Genomic DNA, 21,245 nt, shown 5'->3' with positions numbered 1-21,245 from the left:
CTGCAAAATTTCTTTTTCTTTTCAGAAGGGGGACAAAAACGTATTAAATGAATTAAAAAAATGCCATGAATCAAAATGGCTGAAAAGAATGAATGTTAACACTTTTGACTACAAGAAATTCGGGGAAAAAAACCTATATGAACAATACCAAAATTACAGTCCTGATTCAATCATCGGGAGACTATGTGAATAGAGTTACAACATCTCTACGGTATCCTCTTACAATCAAAAGCCTCGGCACATTTTCTACCAACAAATCCATGTACTCCATGTAGCAGTAAGCTGGGTGGCTGACAGGAGGTGGCGGTAAGCTTACAAGCACAACTGCAGCCATTCGAGAATATCTTAATATCGTTGAATTCAGCTTCAGAGTGGTATAGAGAAACTTCTCCACTTGTTGCTCATTCACAACTACAGGCTTTCCGTCAGCCATCAAAGGGGTCCCTTCTTTCTTCGCTGCTTCCTTTATTTCTGCCAAGTAACCAGCTACCCGCTGCTGAGCAGCACTAAATGCCTCCAGCGACTCATCTTGCTGAGAGCCACCCTCTGGTTGCACATCCCAAGACTTAATTGTTATAACAATCACCTCAGCCTGCATCCGAAGATCATATAGAAACTTCTTCACATCAGCCTTGAGACCCTCTGCATCTGCATCCTCCTCTGCAATGCAGAAGACCTGAATCTTACAGCTCTCAAAGCTCTCTTTAGTAAGAAGAAGCTGTGACAGAAGAAGCATGAGACCGCCATCTCTCACAATCCAATACAAATCAATGGTACCATATTGCCTTTGATACTCATTGGGCCATTCATCGAGGCCCTTGACAATGACAACTGCCTTATTTGCAACTATACAGTCATTAATTATACCAACAAATCTGGTTGGGATTTCATTTAGGTTCTCACGACGCCATATTTCTGGGTACCGCATCACTACAATATTGGGCTTGAGGTTGCCAAGACCCATGGTCTGCACAATTCCACGGAAGCCTTCAGTCATATTGGGTGCTACCACTATTTCTGCAACACCTTCACAGTTCTTGTAGTTAATATAGGTATCAAGTTGCTTGCAGGCAGCTTTGGCATCTTCAGCACGTTCATGGTAGTCCCCATCTAGTATATTGACAAATATGGACATTCCACGGCCTTTCTTCTTCATGCAGTTGGCAAAGTCAGCAAGTTTTGGATGGCAAGGTACATTTTCTGGCAGCTTACCCCAAGGCCGACAGAATACAAGAGGAATGGGATACCAGTTCTTTGGATGAACTTGGTTTGCTGCAAATAAATAAATAGGTCAACAACAGGAACACAAGAGGCCTACTCATGTCTACGTACAAAAAATACAAGGAGAGCATGCATACACACGCATGCACACAGTTAACAAAGATACACATAATATAACAAGTACCTCCCAGAGATCTAAGGCTGCGAAGGGCTAGTTGAAAATATGCACTTTTGAAACCATCCCCCCAGTCCCCAGCCTTTCCTTTAATGCTCACATAATAATATATGAGGCTAGTAAGGGCCAGAGACACTACAGTGAATGACCACGAGATCAAGAACATTATCACTGCAACAAACAAAGGCAAAGAAAACAGCTGAGCATCAGCCTCCAATGAAAATACAACGGTGCTAGTATGCAGGATTTTTTCAACTAAAAGGGACACGAAATGTTAAATCTTAAATTGCACTGTATGCAATGAAAGCATACCTATACACAGTGATGCTCCAAGGAGAGAGAGGCTCCAGTGGTGAAATTTCCACCGAGGACGCCAACTGGGAGCATCTAGAAGATCCAGAAGGAAGCAAGACAAGTTCACACCCGAATAACATAGAAGGAAAAACATAGTTATAGTTGGTGTGATAAGATCCAGATTCCCAATGATGACACACCCCATACAGATGAATGAAGTAAAGAGGGTAGCGATATAAGGCTCACTACCATCTGCAACTTTGAAGTAATTGAGAACAGGAAGAATATCATCATTGGCTATTGCTGCAAGAAGACGAGGGGCACCAGTCAGGCTTTGAAGTGCTGCACCTAAAGTCGAAAGAATAATTCCAATATGAATGATAGCTGGGAAAGGCCAAGCAATTGTAGCAGTAAGAAGCCTGCATCGAAGGTGGTTTAATATTACAACAATATCTAAACCTTAAATCTTAAATACAAGAATGCACAGGGGAAACATTACCAGTAGAATCCATGGAAAACTTTCTTGTGAGACTAGAAAATATGATACCTGTCAGTCAAAAGCTTATCTCTGGTGGCAACAGCTCCAAAAAGTAACACAGAAACAATATAAAGAGCAGTAGTAGTAAGTGTGGCAGCCAATGTCCCAATGGGGATCGAACGCTGAGTATCTTTAAGTGAGGCTGATCGATTTGAACCGGCCATGATTCCTGTTACAGCCGGGAAAAAGAGACCAACCAATGCACTGAAGAAGTATATGAACAAAGAGTTAGAAAACCCATGAAAGAAACTACATCCATTTCATCAGCTATGAGAAAAGTATGTGGTTAACACACATCAAAACTTAATAGTAGGGGAACAACATTTCCCTTTTCTTTTGATAGTTAAAATGATGGAGGTAGGGGCAATGAACTTGTTTCCTCCTTTTTGGACCAGAAGTATGGCCACCAATTTTAATACTTATAATCCGTACTCCTCCAGACCTCCATTATCAAACAAGTTCCAATAGTATTAGGTGAGTGTGTGCTTATTGGTGCTATATTTGTACAATCAACAACAGGAATTGAAAATAATCAAGAGAGCAGATGTTTGTCTGAACCAGCCCTCCAGAAACAGTGCTTCATCCTTTGATAATGTAACAAATTCAGAATCCGAGCAAATTTAACAAAATTTAACTCTAATAAGCACAATGCTAGCAGCCTTGAAGGTTCTTACTTAAAGTCCCAGTGCACCTTTCCTTCAGTGTCAGGTATACCAGCATTGTTTGTATTCTGATAATCTGAACTCCAGTTATCTTTAAAGCTTTCCAAACTCAAGCCCGTAATTCCAGCTGTCAAGCATCACAAGTTACTTGTTTCATATATCCACATAAATCCAGATATCAAGATAGAAAATGACAAGAAACGCATGCACACCCAACAAAGGGGAAACTCTGATTTTGAGCAATGACATATGGCTCGCACCAAAGAATAGGCCACTGTTGTATTCAACCTAGAACAAATATCGACAGGCATGTATGCCTATGCCATTTGACATTAAGACCAACTTCATAAGAATGCAAAAGCCACAAATGATAAGTTAATAACATGAGCATTGGTACAAGAGCAATATGTCCAATGAAACAAATTTTTAATGTAAGTAAAAATGTAGTGACACACCAAACACTTATCCAACCAAAATAGCTTATACTATCATGCTCAAGAGCTACACATCACTACCTTGTAAGCATGACACTTTAGGAATCAACTCTACAAGTTGTTCTCTTGGGGCAAAATGAGAGAGAGAGAGAGAGAGAGAGAGAGAGAGGGCAAAAAGAATATAAAGAAGACACTCACATTGAGGGTCATCCTTCTTTGCCAAAAAGATCCCGATGAATATGCAGAATACCGAGAATAAAACAGGTACAAGGAAAGCAGGGGCAACCCGATTGATCATTTTCACCCCACCAAACACAATAAAGCATAGGATGACAGTCACGACAATCCCATAAATTTGCAAGTCATGTGTACTTATACTCTGTATTGGTTCTGATACTGTGCCATTCACCTTCGTAGTGGTCTCTGCATCGCAAGCACGAGGATATTAGAAACGAATTGGAACAAGATTTTTTTAAACACATTTGAATCTATACTATTGTACTGATACCAAGCCATTTGCCATGCTTGTTGTGTCGCCATCACTACACATTTAGTGTAAGTAATGTATATAACTAAGTTATCAGCTAAAGACCAGACAAAAGCATGGTGACAAGAGCCTCAAAATCTTTAAAAGCGAAAATTGAAAAGGCAAAAAGATTCTAAAAATAAAATAAAACGACAATTGTGCTGTCAATTGCAATCAATTATTACCAGTAAAAATCCCAGCAGAAGGAAGAGCTTTTAGAAAGGTTTCTACAGCTCCCAACACATAACTACAACCACAACCAAAGCACAAGGAAGTATAAGCATGGGTACAATATTGTTAAATACTTAATACATTATGCTATCAAGATAGCATATATCATGGTGCGTGATTCCATTAAACTACATCCTTGAGCCATGCACGAAATAGTGTTATAAAAAAAATGAAAGGACCAGAAGATATACTTACAGAGCTCCTGCCACTGCATTGCCAAGGAAGAAACATAGTCCAATGCTAACTCCAACCTCGGGACCTAGGGCACGACCAATGAGATAATATGGACCACCACCCTAGCAGTAATTATAACAACACAACTATTTCGTGAAAAAACCTCCATATTCGAGGTAACAACACCAGGATTCAACTCATAAGTAAATTATCTGTTTAAAGCATCACATGTGAACTGAAAAATGACTGTTGAGAATATATAATTATAAAGAACTTGTACCTTCATTGCACCATTAGTTGCAATTGCACTCAATGATATTCCTGTCAAGAAAGTACACAGACCACAAAACGATACCAGAAGCAGTGATTCGCCAATGCCACCCATGCCAACAATCCTGAAATTCTCATAACTGAACCTTAGAAACCAAAATTACCAAATCCACCTATTTTACTGCAAAGGGTACTGTTCAAGGGCATAACTCAAAGAGTGTGTGTGTGTGTGTGGACCATATATCAAATATAATGCAAAAGTGTCCTGTGAAATTCAAATTATTGAAAAGAAGCTCAGCTTTAAATTCAAAACAGCAACATTAATTAGAAACAAAGCACACATTCAATTTACAATTGCACAAGCACTTCTGCACATTCATACTGAGACAAAATAAAGGTGAGACAATAGGACTTACCAAGAAAACCGGATATAGTAGATAATACCCAAAATATTTTGCAAGCATGGGACAAATACCCCCATCATTGTACCCATTTTGACATCAGAGGGCTGCATGATGTATGCACATAACATAAAACAGCATGAGAAGGCTGTAATGTACAGTTTTCTAATTTTCATTAAGAAAGAAGACAAAAAAAAAAAAAAAAGAACAATCTGATACATTGTATTTCGTCGCCCATAAATAAATTTCTCAATGCTCGCTACTATTTCAACCAAGTCAGACATAATTAACTTATATACCTAGCAGAAAGGAAACTAAACAAGAGTATCTTTTCATTCTTTCGTCATATTACATATCAGAAAAATTCAAAAACTAATAACAAGGTAAATACCCCAATATCTCCCATATTCTTCAACAATTTATTAATTTAATCCTCGTATCATAGCTTATTTGCTTTTGCTCAAGCATAACAACATTGATGTTGATGATGAAACACAATGCCAGTAATGAAAAATGGAAGTAGTATAATCAATCAAGGCAAAGTGAAAGAATAGCTTACCTTCGGATGCCCATTGGTGATCGAAACCTCCTCACCATCTCTTGGGCTAGAAGGTGCCGGGATTTGCTCTCCTGTCATACTGGAAAACAAGTCAAAAGCAGCTACTGATCATAAGTTAAAAAAAAAACTTACGTAAAGGAAAATTGTCCAGCCAACCCAAACTATTCATTATTTAATTACCAAGAAACATTAATTAGCAAGTACTAACATGAAGAAGCACAGCTATATGCTTCATGAAAGGAAATACTGACATCTTTTGATCATTGCGCACAAAATGCAAGTGAAAGCATTAATGGAAAATGAACCACATACCTTTTGAGACCAAGAATATTGACGAGAGAATCAAAACCAAACAATTCCAATTTATGTTCCCTGTGAGGACCATTGGCTCCACCATTCTCAGGAATCGAACCTTCCCTTCCATCGGAATCCGAATTTCCCTGCGTTACCACCTTTATTTTCCTGCCAGTATATATTACTATCCAATATGAGAAAAAGAAAAAACTCTCAGCAAAAGAGAAAGACAAAGCGGAGGATTACCTGATAGAAGATTGGGAACCGGAGGAAGAAGATCCAGGATCCATGGAGGACATCTCGAGAACGGCGCGATCGTGCACCACGACGGGCCTGTAGTTGCGGCCGCCTTTTCCATGGAAGCCTTCGTCCCCGCCGCCTTCTAAATCTCCATTGTTCATTTTCGGATTCAATCCTCCAAGTAAATTTTAGATCTAAATTCTTCTTATTCAGATCCAAAAATGAAATGAAATGCCCAATTTGCAAAAGATAGAGAGGGAAGGGAAGCCAGCCAGAGAGACCTCAGATTAAAACTGGATTTTATTTATATAAACCGGATTACGGTAATGGCGACATTTTTTCTTTCTTTTTTTTTTTTTTTTTTTTTACTTTCTTTGATAAATACAAGAGGAAACTTCTCTTAATGATAGTATTAATATAAAAAAATAAATAAAACGACTTAAATTAGACTTTTAAAGCCACGTTGAATCTTCAATTCTTCGTGTTTTTTGAATATTAATAAAAAACTTAAAAAATTTATTTAAATGTAATAAAAATAAATAATTATAATATATATTTTTTAAATTTATCCATCACATGTTAATGCTTACAATAAAATTTTTGAGAATTATATTTTTTTTACCATCTTAATTAGGTGAAATCAGAGTTAAGTTATTCATATATAAATTTGCAATTTTTTTGCTACTAGTAAAAAATATCATGGTAACTTTGAAGGGGAAAAAAAATTTACGTAACTGTAATTGCTTGTTTATTAAGAGATGTTATGGCTAATTTATTTATATTCTTATAAAATTTTTTAATTGAAAAAAGGAATGTTCAACTTTGAATACATTTATCTTCCAAAAAAATAATGGATTTTCCAAATTCGGTATAGGTCAAAGTAAATAGCACTTTATGTAGCCACCTCTAATAAAAAAAATTAGAAAAATTAATGATTCAAATCATGGATTCTACGATGTTGATGTGTCCGATTGTATCCGTTTTTATTTCTTCAAGTTAGGTTGCCATTTTGATATTCGTAGTGGCATGTAAGACATGATTAAAAGGTGTAAATAGTTTTAAAAAAAAAACCTTTGAATCATTTATATTTATGTGAATTTTTTTATATTTTTATTGTATTTAAAAATTCTTATATTTTAATTTATATTCGTATACATTCTTAATTTTAATAGATAATTAATTGTGGTCAAATATAATATCAATGAATATTTTTTGTTTATATGATCACATTAACTTTCATATTTTTACGTGAATAAATATATCGATTGACATTAAATTTAATAATTATTAAATTTTTATTAAAATTGAACAAAAATTAAAATATAAAAACCTAGTACAATAAAAAATAGAAATTAAAATGGATGTATATAGACATAATTATGAGTTTTTTTTTTAATTTAGAAGGCCTTTTATACAATATAAGTATGTTGTACTATAAGATTTTTTTAATGCTTATAGCATTATTCTAAAAAAAATGTGATTTTATTTTTATGAGACGCTCATGTTGACCACCAGTCCGTCAAAGAATCATGAGTGGGGACATGCTGATTATGCAGGACACTTTTTTAGTTGTAAATTGCAATGAATTTGATTCAGGTGAAAGACTGTGTGAGTGTGACGGAGGCATCCTTCATGGGCAAGTGAGGTTTTTATCTTTCAAATACACATTCAAAAGAGTTGCTTTTCTTTTTCTTTTTTTAATTTGCTTTTGCTTTTCTTAATAAACAAAATAATAATAATAAAGATATTAATTTTTAATAATAACAATAATAATGTTTCAAAACATACATTCATTTTAACTCTAAAGTTTCATTTCTCTATTAGATTAAACAATTAAAAAACTTTTCATCGCAGTAAAATTTGGATCATCATTAAGTTTTATTGTGCCGAAAACTCTCAATTGTCCTTTCATTGCATTGAAATCTCCATTGTTACTCAATGTTAGTGTGGTGAAAAGCTTTTAATTTTATTATCTTGTATGTTAAATATATTTTAAATTAATTTGCTAGGATAAGAATTAACAATAAATAATATCTTTTAATGAAAAATGACAAAGCATGAACCAAGAAGTCATGTGAGGGAAAATAGGAAAGAAAGTGTTGCTTGGCAAAGGGAAAGAGTATGAATGCTATATCTTAGCTAAATCCATGCCAAAAAAGGGGGATTCGTGGAAAGTGCATGTAAGCAACAGTTGTTTATTTACTTTGTATGGTAACCAAAGTTTTTGTTAGTAAATATAATGTTACTACTATCGGAAGGGAGTCGGCATTAATTATTCAAAAATTTTACGAAATAAATATTTTGAGAAATAATTATTGTTTAGTAAAAATAAATAAATTAAATACTGAAATGATTATTGATCGAGAGTAGTTCTAAATTGAAATGATCATTTCAAATGCTAAAGCATGTGGTAATGCTCTTAGCTCATTTGAGTCTCAACACTTGAGATGGCCTCGTGGCCAATTTCGGCCCAAGTTTAAGTCCTAGACCCAATAATTGAAAACCAAGCCCAGCCCAAATTAAAATTCTATCTCCCAACTCATTATTTGGATAAACAAACATTTGGAGCCTAATACACGTGTAATAAAGAGAAATATTATTTTTTTCAGAAGTATTAACATCACATATCTTAAATTAATAAAAAATAAAATAACTTTATAAACAAAAACCTTATTTCACCTAATAAATATATATTTTGAATTAAAAATATTAATTTATAACAAATAATATTAAAATTTAATTAACTCTTCACTAATATAGATACCAATATCGAAGTAAATTCGGACTAAAATGAGTCTTTATCCTTTGTAAGTGAAAAACCATAATGAGTGAGACACAGGATCGAGATGTTTGATATTATCTATCTTTTATTCATTTCTGTTTCTTCTATATTATTCTTTTAAAAGAATTCTTAATTTTAGTTTAGTTTTAAAATGAAGATTTTGATATATATACAAATAAAATAATACTCTTTCCATCTTAAATATTAGTAGTTTCCTTTTTATAAAGATTTAGTTTTTTATGTCATTGTATCCATTTAAATATTAAAAAAAAAAGGAAAAGAAAAGGGCGGAATGAAAGAAGAGGCCAAGTGGGAAACATGAGAAAAGGCAACAGCCGAAAGGAACTAAACCTAAGGAGACAAATCATTATCATTAGTCACCCAAAAAGGGTTTTTTACCAAAAGATTTGCTTCCTTTTAAATGCTTAAAGCTGGTTGGGCTTAGAACTTGGATTTCCTTTTGTCCTGTTTTACATATAGAATGACCACTTTAACTTAACCAACCACCCTCAGCTAAACTGCGCACCCCTTTTTTGTCCGCCTTTTTCTGACATGGCATATGCTAAAAGAAAAAGCAAAAGCAGAAATAAATGATAGCAATAAATAGTCAAACGACTATGCTGCCTACATTCAAACAACTTTTGATCCTTATTCGATTTTTGGCTGCTCGGATTTAGTATAATTTCATTATTGGATTGATTAAATACTATTAAAATATTTTATAATTGAGTTTAGATAAGATTCAGATAAAAAATTTATTATTAGGGTTCTTATAAAATTTGAATAGTGATAGGGTTCTTATTACTGAAATTTAATTATAAATGACTTTTAATTTTATATATTACTTTTTTATTTATAAATTAGTTATGATTTATGATTAATTTAATACTTATTAGAATTTATTAATTTTTTAGAATATAATTCTAAATTTTATTTTATTATTGTTATTTTTATTAATGATATATAAAAAAGTTAATTTTAAATTTATTTTTATTATTAGAGTTCGAGTTGTTTTATCAAATATTAATAATAAAGTTTAAGTATTAGATATTGATTTTTAATTGAATTCAAGTAAAATATGAATAATTAAATGCTAATCAAATTCGATTTCGGATAATTCAAAATTAACAAATATTTCACCAATTTCATTTTGATCAAAAAAAAGAAAAAGAAAGTTCACAAAATGTTTAAATGATACTTTTTATTTAAATGTGAATAAAAAAGGGCGTATGCCTTATCTTATGGTCTAATTCTAAAATATACAGCCGTCTCAGACTAACGTGCGCAACTGCCTACACAAGCTATAGTGCGCAGTCAGCGAGTGACGTGGACCTTTTTTCAAACGGAGTAATCTTAGGTACTCATGCTGGCGTGGAAAAGGCTTTTTCTTTAATTAAAGCAGGAAGAAAAAATAAATGTCGGGACTTGACCCTTTGAGAGTTGCTATAATGCGCCAGCTCAGCTTCCCTATGCTTTGGATGCTTCTCTCATGGTAATGGGGTCTGCCCTCGGGTGTCGAGCTCCTTCTTTCTTTTCCTCCTCTTTGAAAAAGCTAAGCAAAGAAGAGATCTTTCCAAGTTTCTTCTTTGGTGGGATTTTCCACAAGTTCTATCACCTTGAAAGCATTGCTCTCATTTCCCTTCTGTTTTTGAGTTTTAACGCTTTCAAACGAAACCCAGAACCAAAAGATCCTTTGTTTCAGTGATAAGGTATATTGGTTCCTTTTGTTTTTACTGTTTATTTTATTTTATTTTCCAGGAGAAAAACAGAGCAAGCAAGCCTCTGTCTCTGGCAGTTTCCATTTCAGTTACATTGTTTTCTTGTCGCTTTTCTTCTTTTTTTTTTTTTCCTTTTAAATATTACTAGTAAAATATTTTGTAAGACTCTCGTAAGAGTAAGACCCTTTTTGGTCTTAAACTATTTTTCTCTATTGTTCTATTGCAGCTTTAGTTTGAGCTATGGAGATTTTTGAAGTTGGGTGCATCTGGGGTGGTATTCTTGTTGTCTTGTATGAGGATCTGAATCAGCAGACGTTGAAAATGCATCTAGTGTGAGAGAAATTTTGGGTTTGAAAGTTTTGATCTTTGTGTTATAAAGATCATCATTTTGGCTGAGAAACCTTGTTTAGAATCATCGAATCAAAGGGGCATCCATTTGAATCTATTGCTACATTATGGGTAGGTGGATGATGGTAGTATATTAAGAAACTGGTTATTCCTGTTTTCAAGTGTCATTTCTTTTCTTTTCTCTTCTATGTGGCCTTTGATCACCGTCAAAAGTAAGGTGTGAAGTTTCTGTAGAAGCTAGAATTTTTGGTTATGAGTATCATTTTAGCCCGTGGAACTAAATTATTAGCAGGGAAAGCACTCCTTCCTGAGTAATTTGCGAGTTGTAGAGATCTTGGCATTGACTGATCGTTTTGCCGTTGTTTCTGTTATATTTGAGGTCTTTGAATTTCCAGGAAAGGAATGCATATGTATGAGAATTGCAAATTCGGCTTTTGGGGAATATCTGATCAACCTTATAAATTTGCTGGGATCTTACTTTTCCTTTTTCAACATAATATGGTGTAGAAAATTGAGATTGCTTTGTGTTTAATGTATTCTACTGCAGGTTAAAGTAGAGAATTCAAAGACTGTTATGATCCCTGATTGAAAAAATGGGCTGTGTTGCTTCAAGGATCGATAAGGAAGGAAGGGTTCAGGTATGTAAGGAGCGGAAGAGGCTTATGAAACAATTGGTGGAATATAGAGGAGAATTTGCAGATGCGCAGTTGGCCTATTTGAGGGCATTGAAGAATACTGGTGTAACTCTTAAGCAGTTTACTGAGTCGGACTCGTTGGAACTTGAAAATACCTCTTATGGCCTGACATTACCTCCCTCTCCACCTTCCCCATTGCCTCCTTCTCCTCCACCACCGCCTTCTTTTAGCCCTGATTCAAGAATGGCCGGTGAAAATGTTAAAGGAGAAGCTGCCCAAGAAGAAAGCATAGAGATTAATCAGGATGATTGTTCTACCCCACCACCTCCTACTGCAAGCTCATCATACAATTATTGGGACTTTTTTGAGTCTAATTCACCTCTTCATCATCCAAAACAGAGTGAATCTGTAGAACCAGTTGAGGAAGAAAATTGGGCTGAGAGTAAGATGGAGTTTGAGGATGAAGATAAGGAAGAGAAGCTTGTTGAAAATACTGCAGTAAGTCCTCTCCCTGATAGTTGTCAGCCTGGGGAAATTGTTGATGATAACTCATCAATGATGAGCTGGTATAATAAAGACGCTACAGATGTGTCCATGGTAGTATGGAAGAACAAGAAGACGTTGGAGAGAATTATAAAGGAGTTAGATGACTATTTTTTGAAAGCATCAGCTGGTGGGAAGCAAATTGCTGTTTTTACAGACATCAACATAGGGAACAATTCTCTTCCATGGAAACTCAATGAAAACAAAAGTAAGCAAACCTTTCAACAATTCACTACTTGTGTGTATTTCTTTCCTTGTATTTGCTGCATGATTTTCTACGGTATCAACTTGGATAGGAAGTTCTATCTGATGGAATTGACTCTTTTATAATTTATGCATCATTGTACTTTCTGTTCTAATTGCAGAAAGTTATTGATTTATATAAATTTAAAGTGAGGATGGCTTCAAACCTGTTTCTAGGGTACATTTGGTGCCAGTGTACAGCTCCCATTGCCAGTGGATTGGGCCCTAAAGTCCTAAATATCTAAGGTCCAATCCTTCATCATTGGAAGGATGTATTCTCTTTTACTCAATGATGTTAACCCCCAATCCCAATGATCTAGGGAGAGCTGGGAACCATAAGATGTGAGAGCCAGTCGGCTTAAGAGCTTGACTTTTTTATCACTTTCTATTTGCTAATTTACATTTTAGTGTCAACCAGGGTGGAACTAGATTTGCATTCGTGCTTTGTGTGATTTTTGCTGATTGTTCTTGTGCTGTCTTTGCAATATGAATCCTAGTTCGGGCCTTTCAATGAATTCTTATAAATCATTTGCTTTGGTAATTATTATTTGATCTTGTAGTAAGTTACTTGTGCATCAAATAGCCAGTATCTGGTAGCTGCATAGTGCTCAATGCTCACTATTTCCATACTGTCTGCACTACAGGAAAGAGGAGCAATTCTGCTAAGGTTTTTAGTGCATTGTCATGGAGCTGGTCTTCTAAGTCCCTTCAGTTTGCTAGAGATGCTGTTGAGTGTGGATCTATTGAACCATGCAAGCCTGGAGCTCATTGTGTTACCCTTGATAAGCTATATATTGCAGAGCAGAAGCTTTACAAGGAAGTAAAGGTAAGACTGATACTTAGTGTGGTCATTACATCAATTCTTCAATAATCAGAATTTGCATTTGATTATGGTTTCTGCAAATTTTTACTACCTTTGGATCTCCGTATTCCTTTATGTAATATGTATATAGTTTTCGTGGTAGTTTTGGAGTTTTTTCAATGCCTGATTGGTGGCGTTGATGATGACTATCTTATGAGTATGCTCTGCCTCGGTTTTCTGTTTCCACATTCTCATATGCATAAGTCTTTGCATTCTCATGGATAGTGATGTTTGTAGGAGGAAGAAATTGCAAAATTAGAGCTTGAAAGGAAATTGATGTTGCTACAAAGGCAAGATGAAAACCATGACTGGACCAAGACTGAGAAAATCCGATCAAGTGTTGAGAATTTGGAGACTGACATAAGTCGGCTGCAACAATCAATAAGTACAACCTGTTCATCTATATTGGAGCTCATTGATAAGGAGCTACATCCTCAGCTGGTTGCATTGACTTCGGGGTAAGATTTGGTCATATATTTCCACTTTCATTTTTAAATTTAAAATGGGTTTGGTGATACTCTAAATGGAGAATAAGAAATAATTTTTTGGATTCTCCAAAAGCCTCACAGTTCTAATGCAACAAGGTTCCTCACTATCCAAGATAATGTAAAATGATTCGATTTCTTTCTTGACCCTTATTTTTGAAGGAACTTTTAATGAAAGTTATGAATCCACAATTCAAGAAAAAAAAACCAAAAGTAGTTTGATTGAAGCCTGCTTAACTAAAATTCCAACTTAATATCGTCCCCATACTATTTCAGTTTCCAAGTGAAATTCTGCACAAGCCTTCGGTAGTTTTTGAGGTGAAGATTGAATGATGGTTTATGTTATGTACTGTATAAATTTGAATCCTGGTTTTTTGTTCCAATTGTCTAATCTTCCAAGTACAGGCTGATGGAGATGTGGGGAAAGATGTACAAATCTCATCAAGTTCAGAACCATATTTCACAGCAGTTGAATTATCTCACTGATAATTTAAGTGTGGACCTGACTACTGAATCCCACCGTCAGGCTACAGCTCAGCTTGAAACTGAGGTTTCTTTCTGGTATCACAGCTTCTGTGAGCTTGTAAAATCTCAGCAAGAATATGTAAGAACACTCTGCAGGTGGATCCAACTCACTGATTGCCTTGTGGATGACCATCAGCAGAATCATTGCTCAACTACGGTTCGTAGGCTCTGTGAAGAATGGCAGCGTGGTTTTGACAAATTACCTGATAAGGTACACTTGGCCATGATCATTATATTAATATAAGGGACATATCACATAATCAGCCCTTTAGTTGAAGTATCTCATCTGGTGGTATTATTTGGAGCTATCTCTTACTAATCTGTTGTGCTTGCAGGTGGCTTCAGAGGCCATTAAGAGCTTTTTGTTGGCCATCCAATCCATAATCCGACAGCAGGTTGAGGAACACAACCAGCAAAAGAAATTGGTTAAGCTTGAGAGAAGGTTGGAGAAGGAGTTAATGTCGCTGACTGAGATGGAGAAAAAGGTTGAGGGTAGCGTAGCCACTTCAGATGTAAACTCTACCCTAAGCCCTAAGCATCCTTTATTGTTGAAGCGAGCCAAAACTGAGGCCTTAAAGAAGCGGGTTGACATTGAGAAGGGCAAACATCTCAACTCAGTCCATGTTTGCAAGACCATGACTTTAAACAATCTAAAAACTAGCCTTCCCAATGTATTTCAGGCATTGATGGGATTCTCAAAAGCTTCTGCGCAGGCCTTTGAGGCCATGCATGGCCTACCTCGGCCAGAAATTCCTAGTAATGCGTCAGAGAACTCGTCAAACTGATTTGTGGATTGTATGAATAGTTTTGTGCCCGAATTAGTCAATACTTCATATGTGAGCTGAACTGAGGGAGAGAGCGAGAATACAAGGTCTTTGCGGTGTTAGAGAATAATAACTACTTTGGATTAATGAAGTTTGATTATAAGAGCTGGTATAATGTCAATGATTAAAAAAAATGGTATGCTACAGAGAAAATATCACATGGGAGCACACTGCAAATATGATATGGAAAATTCTGATCGAATGTTGTTTTCTACATCATCAGGCCATCAAAATTCCATTATCTGCTTATAAATCATCCCAATCCAGGGACCTGCTTTCAAAGTAGAACTCTAATTGTTGAAGCCTGTTATGTTGAGCTAGCCTGCTCATTGCAGCGAGACCTGAAACACAGGGTCAACCATTGATCATGAAGCATAGATCAAAAGAATCTGTAGATCTTCAGCGTTAAATGCATTGGGATTGATTATAGATGAGAGACAAATATCTATGCTATGATTGCTATTGTCTGCGCCAGTATTGATCTTAAAGTGTTCTATGCATTATGACGAAGCAGCCAAATTCCTTGGGTGACCTAGCTCGTTGTTTCACATTTTTGTAGTTGAGGGAGCCATTCTTCCTCGGAATACAGTAGATGTGTCATACTGTTCCCTTTTGACATACAATATTTAGTTGGGGCAACAGTGAACAAAACTTTTAAATCTCAAGGAACACCCTTTTGATCATCTCTTAGCTCTCCTGACTGACACTAAACTGAGGGAGGAGGGGATCTCTGTAAGCCATCACTCAGGGCGGAGGTTTGGTTTCTATCAGTTTTCAGGGGTTTTGACTACCATTATAGAATTCTGTAATGCTAAAAGTCCTGTTTGCTGCTTTATGTTCTGAATGTTATGTGCCTTTTTATTCCCTATGGTCATCTGATATTCAAGTAAATTAATCATCATCACTGACAAGGACCTCATTAAGAAGGTATGGACTAGCATGGTACACATGCTTGTGTTGCTGCGCATTATGTGCGGATTCCTTGAGGGGAGTTTGTGTACGGAAAGATATTATATGTGTACCATCAATTATTCTGTAAAGAGCTGACCACCATCTATCTCTGAGAACTTGGTGTTGCTCAAGCAAGTTATCTATAACTTCATCATGCTTTCCCTCCAAAACATCCTGCAGGGTTACATTTTCAGTTTTCTTGAGGATATTGCTCGCGTCTCAAATATCAAACCTTTGAAGGTCATTCTGTGAAGAAGTAAGGCTAACAGCTACAGCAAGCTGTGCTGCAGCAGCCCAACGGGATGAAGCTTGCCATCTCATCCGACCATCTAACCGCATGGCATGTTCTTTACTCAACCTATTCGCTCACCTCCAAAACCTATGCTACGTAAGTGTTCAGCATTTGCAGGTCCTGTACTTTGAACCATTTTAGAGAATGTGCTTTCTTCATTAGTTAGCAGTTCCTCTGGAGTATTATGTTCTAGAACCTGAAAGAGCAACATCAGAAGTTATCTATTCACGAATAACAAGTATCTTCTCTCCATTTTCCCAGTCGAAAGAAGAGTTAAACAAGCATATTTGCCAAGTCATTCCTGGAATGGAGTCAATCATCCCTTATGGATGTCATATAGCTACAGGTCGTCTATTAAATGGGATGAAAAATCTGCAGAAAGGAAAAGAAACCACAAATATCCAAAAATAACAACAAACGAGAAAGCACACCTGACCAGCATCAAGCACAAGAATCCGATCACAGTCAATGATGGTATTCAGTCTATGAGCAACAATGACCATTGTGCACGACTTGAATTCTTCACTAATGGTTTTCTGTATCAAAGCATCAGTCTTAACATCAACTGCTGCAGTTGCTTCATCAAGAACCAGAATCTTTGACCTTCGCAGCAATGCTCGAGCAAGACGCAATAATTGTCTCTGCCCAACACTGAAATTCTCCCCACCCTCCAAAACCTTGACACAGATGAGGCAGAATTATTTCATCAATGCTTCAAACATGTGGTTCAAGGGACTGTTTACAGAAATTCTTGATTTAACTTGAACTTCCATCTGCAATACCTTCAATCTTATGCATGCCAATGTAATATCTATTGCAGAACCTAGTTGAAGCTTATGCAAAAATTTAAGTTCATTCAGATTAGTTTGACCACAAAACTCTGCAAATCTTTTACTTTCAACATAAAAACTAAACACTATGCTGATTTCCAGAATAGATATTCAACTCGTTTAACCAGTCGGAAGGAGAGAGACACATATCAACAGATTATTGGCAGCGTCACTGAATAGGGTAGCCGATCAACCCAGTGCCTTTGCAAGCCATTGCAAGCAGATTTATCTCAAGTAACATGACAGCATGGAGCAAGTACAGTTATGCAATATAGTTATTGTCCAATACCTCAGCATCCAGACCAAAAGAATTCCTTCTGATGACATCTTTCAGATGTGCACTTTCTAAAGTCTCCCAAAGGTCAGCATCGTTGTGCTCATTGAATGGATCAAGGTTTAATCGCACAGCTCCTGGATAAATAAAATGACCATAAAATTGAGACACTTTAATGTTAAAAGATATTCTAACAGATAATCAAAAAGATAGATTGTCAAGGTCACAAGGACTGGAGACAACAGACATCTAATACTTGGTTGATTGTTACATTGCATTTTATGCCTCGCAGTCACAAAGAGAAACCCTCGCTTCCAAGAGTTGACCATCTTTTGTTTCCAAATTCTCAATTATTGATATTATCTAGGATTCATCCAGTTCAATCCCTCGATTAACTGTAAAAGAGTCCTGCTCACTACAGAAAGAAAATTACATCAATCAAGCCTACTGCTAATGTGTTATTATTGATGTTTATCACATCTTTTTATTTACATAAACGAAAGGCTTATTGGTTTTCTTCTTCCACATTTAGTAACAATTTCTAATGCTTTCAACACAGAAAAGTGACAATGCATTGATCCAAATTTGTGGGAAAATGATTCCATGCAAGCCTGATGAACAGCAATTATAGGATTGACCACGTATACTAAAATAGTAAACCGAACACTTGACCAAGTATACTCAAAAGCAAAATTGGGTACCTGGAAAAAGAAGAGGTTATTGTGGTATAATACTAAGAACCTTTCGCAAATCTGTCAGTCCAAATCTAGCAAGATCACACCCATCAATCGCGATCCTTCCTTTTTCCAGTTCTACAATCAGAAATAATGCAGTCAGCATGCTGGATTTACCCGCACCAGTTCTTCCACCTATGCCTAGCTTCTCACTTGGAGAAGTAGAGAAGCAGAAGTTCAGGCCTATAACGTAAGGCAACATCCTCAAATTGAATTGACCCAGATGAAGGCCAACCAGGGGCAGGACGGTGGCTCTCTATTTTATCTGAAGCCTCTGAAGGCAAATTGATATATGTTCTCACACGTTTCACAGCATTTAAGCTGTTGTCTGTCACGGCTTGCTTGTCTTAAAACACCACTCAATAGTACTGTGATATTCAAAGTATAACTGAGAAGTAGACCATTGTTGATGCAAATGCTGCCTGGTCTCCTGCTCTTCCGCTCTGCAAAACTGCAAAGTTGCTGTCAACCAAATCATGAGGCCTCCTAATGTTTCTAACCTTATTGCGAGCCAAAGATTTGAACTAGTATTTGCAAGGGTGAATCTGATATTATTATCCATGGACTTCCCATTAGCATTGGCCACCCAATCATAAGCTCTGTATGCACCAATGGGTGACAAACCATTTAATGCTTCTCCAAATTGTGCATAAACTGCGATCTGGTAATCCAAGCGTTTAACTTCACGAGATGTACTCTGCAATAGCAGGCAAAGATGTACTATATGAAAGATAATAATCACCAGAGAATCTTTAGTTGTGCATGCCAACAAGGTGGAATACCAAGCATATAAATATAGCATTTTGACCTCAAACAAAACCTCTGGACTTTGGAATTCTTCTCCATCATCCACATCTGATAACAGCACAGGCCCAAAAGAACGAAGTGAGAAATGGAAGTCACCACGGTGTCAATAGCTCAAGGTGTGTATGTTCCTGAAGCACCATCAACCTCTTTTGCCCAAGCGGCATGTGCCACTGGCTGACAATACTAAACCAAGGGTTCAATCGCCATCACAGGCCAGGCCCTGAAAGGCACAAAACTGATTAGACATTCACTCAACTCAGCTTCTCCTTCTCATGATAGAAATGTAATAAGGAAGTTTTAAATGCCAAGTTAATTACTTACTAAAACACTGCACAATCTGCATTGAGAACAAACCGCAGTCATGCTTCAATCATTCAAAAATTTGTAGCAAATGATAATTGTAGACATCACAACAGGAAGCATACAGAAAGCAAGATTCATATGTAGGAGAACCAAAAAGGTTAATTTGCAACTAAGACAACTTCTAGGCATAAAGGAACAGAAAAACCATTTCAATTTATGATGTTTCAGAACCAACTCTGTAACTCATAAAATGAAAATGGGATTAAAGATTCAAGTTTCAACAATCATCCCCACTCGGACAACAAAAAGCATACTAATCATGTACGTCTAAGTGGAATGGAGACATTAAACTTGTTGCACTTCAAAGCAACATGAAATTTAAAAGCTCAGAATGGTCTTTCATCTTCCTGCAACCAAACATAACAAGAACGACAGTAACCGAGATTGGTACGTGTGTAACTGGAATCAAAAGAGTGCCGTCGTAGTTGAAAGGCCTTTAAGTAGTAAAACTTAAGAGAAACATGGAAAAGAATTCAAGAAACCCAAGATTCTGGGTGAGGACAGTATTGCTATATGTCAAATACATAACAAGCGTCACGGCGGACGCTGACACACTAGTATTGGCAAAACGACAAAGAATCCTTGCCTTTTGCGAGTCTTTCTTAAATCTTTCCTTACCCAAGTCAACATTTTCCAAGAAGCAAAAAAGAAAAAAGTAAAGACCTGGAAATGTGACCACTGGCAATGCGATCGCTTTCTCAAATTCATCTTTTTTTAACTCTTTTTCCCTCCTCTAATGGCCTGACATTGTCTCCCTCTTCACCTTCCCCGCTGCCTCCTTCTCCATCATCTCCTTCTTTTAGGCCTGGTTCAAGAAAGGCCGGTAACAATGGTGAGTTTTGCTACTTGCTAATTTACATTTGAATGCCAACCTGGGAGGAACTAGATTTGCATTTCATGCTTCGTGCGCTTTTCGCTGATTGTTCTTTCGCTCTCTTGGCAATATGAATCCTAATCCAGGCCTAATAGTGATTCTTTTATATCGTTTGCGTTGGTAATCATTATTTAATCTTGTAGTACGTGATTTGTGCTACAAGTAGCCAGCATCTGGTAGCTGCAGAGTGTTTAATGCTCACTGTTCCCATACATGTCCACAGTACAGGAAAGAGGATCAATACAGCAAAGGTTTTTGATGCGTTGGCATGGAGCTGGTCTTCTATGGAACCATGCAAGCCTCGAGCTCGTTGCATTACCCTTGATAAGCTATATGTTGCGGAGCAGAAGCTTTACGAGGAAGTAAAGGTAAGAGTAACAATTTTTGAGAAGCATGGTGATACATGAACTTCAATTTCAGTTTCCAAGGGAAATTCTCGACAAGCCCTGGGTAGTTTTTAATGGGAAGATTGCATAATGGTTTATATTTATGTAGTGCATAAGATTGAATCAAGGTTTTTGCTCAAATTGCCTAATCTTTCAAGTTACAGGCTGATGGAGATGTGGGAAATGATGTACAAATCTCATCAGGTTCAGGACCATATTTCACAGCAGTCGAATGATCTCACTGATAATTTAGGCATGGACGTGACTACTGAATCCAATTGTCGGGCTACAACTCAGCTTGAGACTGAGGTTTCTTTCTGGCACCACAGCTTCTGTCCGAGTATGTGAGAACACTGTGCAGGTGGATCCAACTCACTGATTGCCTTGTGGATGACCCCCAACAGAATCGTTGCCCATTCACAGTTCGTAGGCTCTGTGGAGAGAGGCCTTCCGAATGTATTTTAGGCATTGATGGGATTCTCGAGAGCTTCTGCTCAGGCCTTTGAGGCCATTCATGGCCACTTCCGGTCAGAAATTCCTTGTAATGCATCCGATATCTTAAAACTAAATTTGTCTGCGATGCTAGATAACGATCAAAACTTTTAATTTATGAGGTTTTGATTATAGTAGCACGGGAGCACACTGTAAATATAATATGGAAAATTCAAAATTGCTCCATGTTTAGTGCCATTAGATTCTTGGTTCATCATCGAACACAGCCACGCAAGTTCTTGAAACCAAAAAGGCAAT

At 36.5% G+C, this 21,245-nt stretch overlaps 2 protein-coding genes and 1 pseudogene across 3 annotated transcripts; 1 reads left to right on the top strand and 2 right to left on the bottom strand.

Moving 5' to 3' along the window:
- On the bottom strand, window positions 1-6,386 carry CCC1 (cation-chloride co-transporter 1). The gene is made up of 13 exons (XM_021431078.2): window positions 6,026-6,386; window positions 5,798-5,947; window positions 5,486-5,564; window positions 4,942-5,033; window positions 4,536-4,650; window positions 4,277-4,377; window positions 4,036-4,097; window positions 3,523-3,747; window positions 2,903-3,017; window positions 2,238-2,432; window positions 1,709-2,109; window positions 1,406-1,567; window positions 1-1,272 (listed from the first exon to the last, which is right to left on the bottom strand). Exons 1-13 carry the CDS (start codon window positions 6,178-6,180, stop codon window positions 182-184), a joined length of 2,943 nt encoding a protein of 980 aa, XP_021286753.1. The 5' UTR covers window positions 6,181-6,386; the 3' UTR covers window positions 1-181.
- Window positions 6,387-10,245: 3,859 nt separating this feature from the next.
- Window positions 10,246-15,089, top strand: LOC110417818 (benzoyl-CoA reductase subunit C, putative (DUF630 and DUF632)). 2 transcript variants are annotated; one of them, XM_021430367.2, is made up of 7 exons: window positions 10,246-10,510; window positions 10,746-10,978; window positions 11,415-12,253; window positions 12,933-13,114; window positions 13,388-13,608; window positions 14,041-14,371; window positions 14,496-15,089. In XM_021430367.2, exons 3-7 carry the CDS (start codon window positions 11,461-11,463, stop codon window positions 14,943-14,945), a joined length of 1,977 nt encoding a protein of 658 aa, XP_021286042.1. In that variant the 5' UTR covers window positions 10,246-10,510; window positions 10,746-10,978; window positions 11,415-11,460; the 3' UTR covers window positions 14,946-15,089. The 2 variants fall into 2 exon arrangements, with proteins under 2 accessions (XP_021286042.1, XP_021286043.1); XM_021430368.2 differs by lacking the exon at window positions 10,746-10,978.
- A 141-nt stretch (window positions 15,090-15,230) lies between these two features.
- On the bottom strand, window positions 15,231-18,958 carry LOC110417819 (ABC transporter C family member 1-like; annotated as a pseudogene).
- Window positions 18,959-21,245: the final 2,287 nt, after the last annotated feature.

This window comes from Theobroma umbraticum, unplaced genomic scaffold (assembly GCF_002168275.2).
Source record: "Theobroma umbraticum cultivar Fairchild unplaced genomic scaffold, ASM216827v3 scaffold_50.0, whole genome shotgun sequence".
NCBI classification, from domain to species: Eukaryota; Viridiplantae; Streptophyta; class Magnoliopsida; order Malvales; family Malvaceae; genus Theobroma; species Theobroma umbraticum.
This window is presented reverse-complemented; position numbering and strand designations above follow the sequence as displayed.

Excerpts from the sequence above, each read along its gene's own strand:
- LOC110417818 (XM_021430368.2), top strand. The coding sequence starts at position 11,461 with ATGGGCTGTGTTGCTTCAAGGATCGATAAGGAAGGAAGGGTTCAGGTA. Across the intron at positions 12,254-12,932 it reads GAAACTCAATGAAAACAAAA|GAAAGAGGAGCAATTCTGCT; the intron begins GTAAGCAAACCT and ends TCTGCACTACAG. Across the intron at positions 13,115-13,387 it reads AGCTTTACAAGGAAGTAAAG|GAGGAAGAAATTGCAAAATT; the intron begins GTAAGACTGATA and ends TGATGTTTGTAG.
- CCC1 (XM_021431078.2), bottom strand. The coding sequence starts at position 6,180 with ATGAACAATGGAGATTTAGAAGGCGGCGGGGACGAAGGCTTCCATGGA. Across the intron at positions 5,948-6,025 it reads GGTTCCCAATCTTCTATCAG|GAAAATAAAGGTGGTAACGC; the intron begins GTAATCCTCCGC and ends ATATACTGGCAG. Across the intron at positions 3,748-4,035 it reads TTCTGCTGGGATTTTTACTG|AGACCACTACGAAGGTGAAT; the intron begins GTAATAATTGAT and ends CTTGCGATGCAG.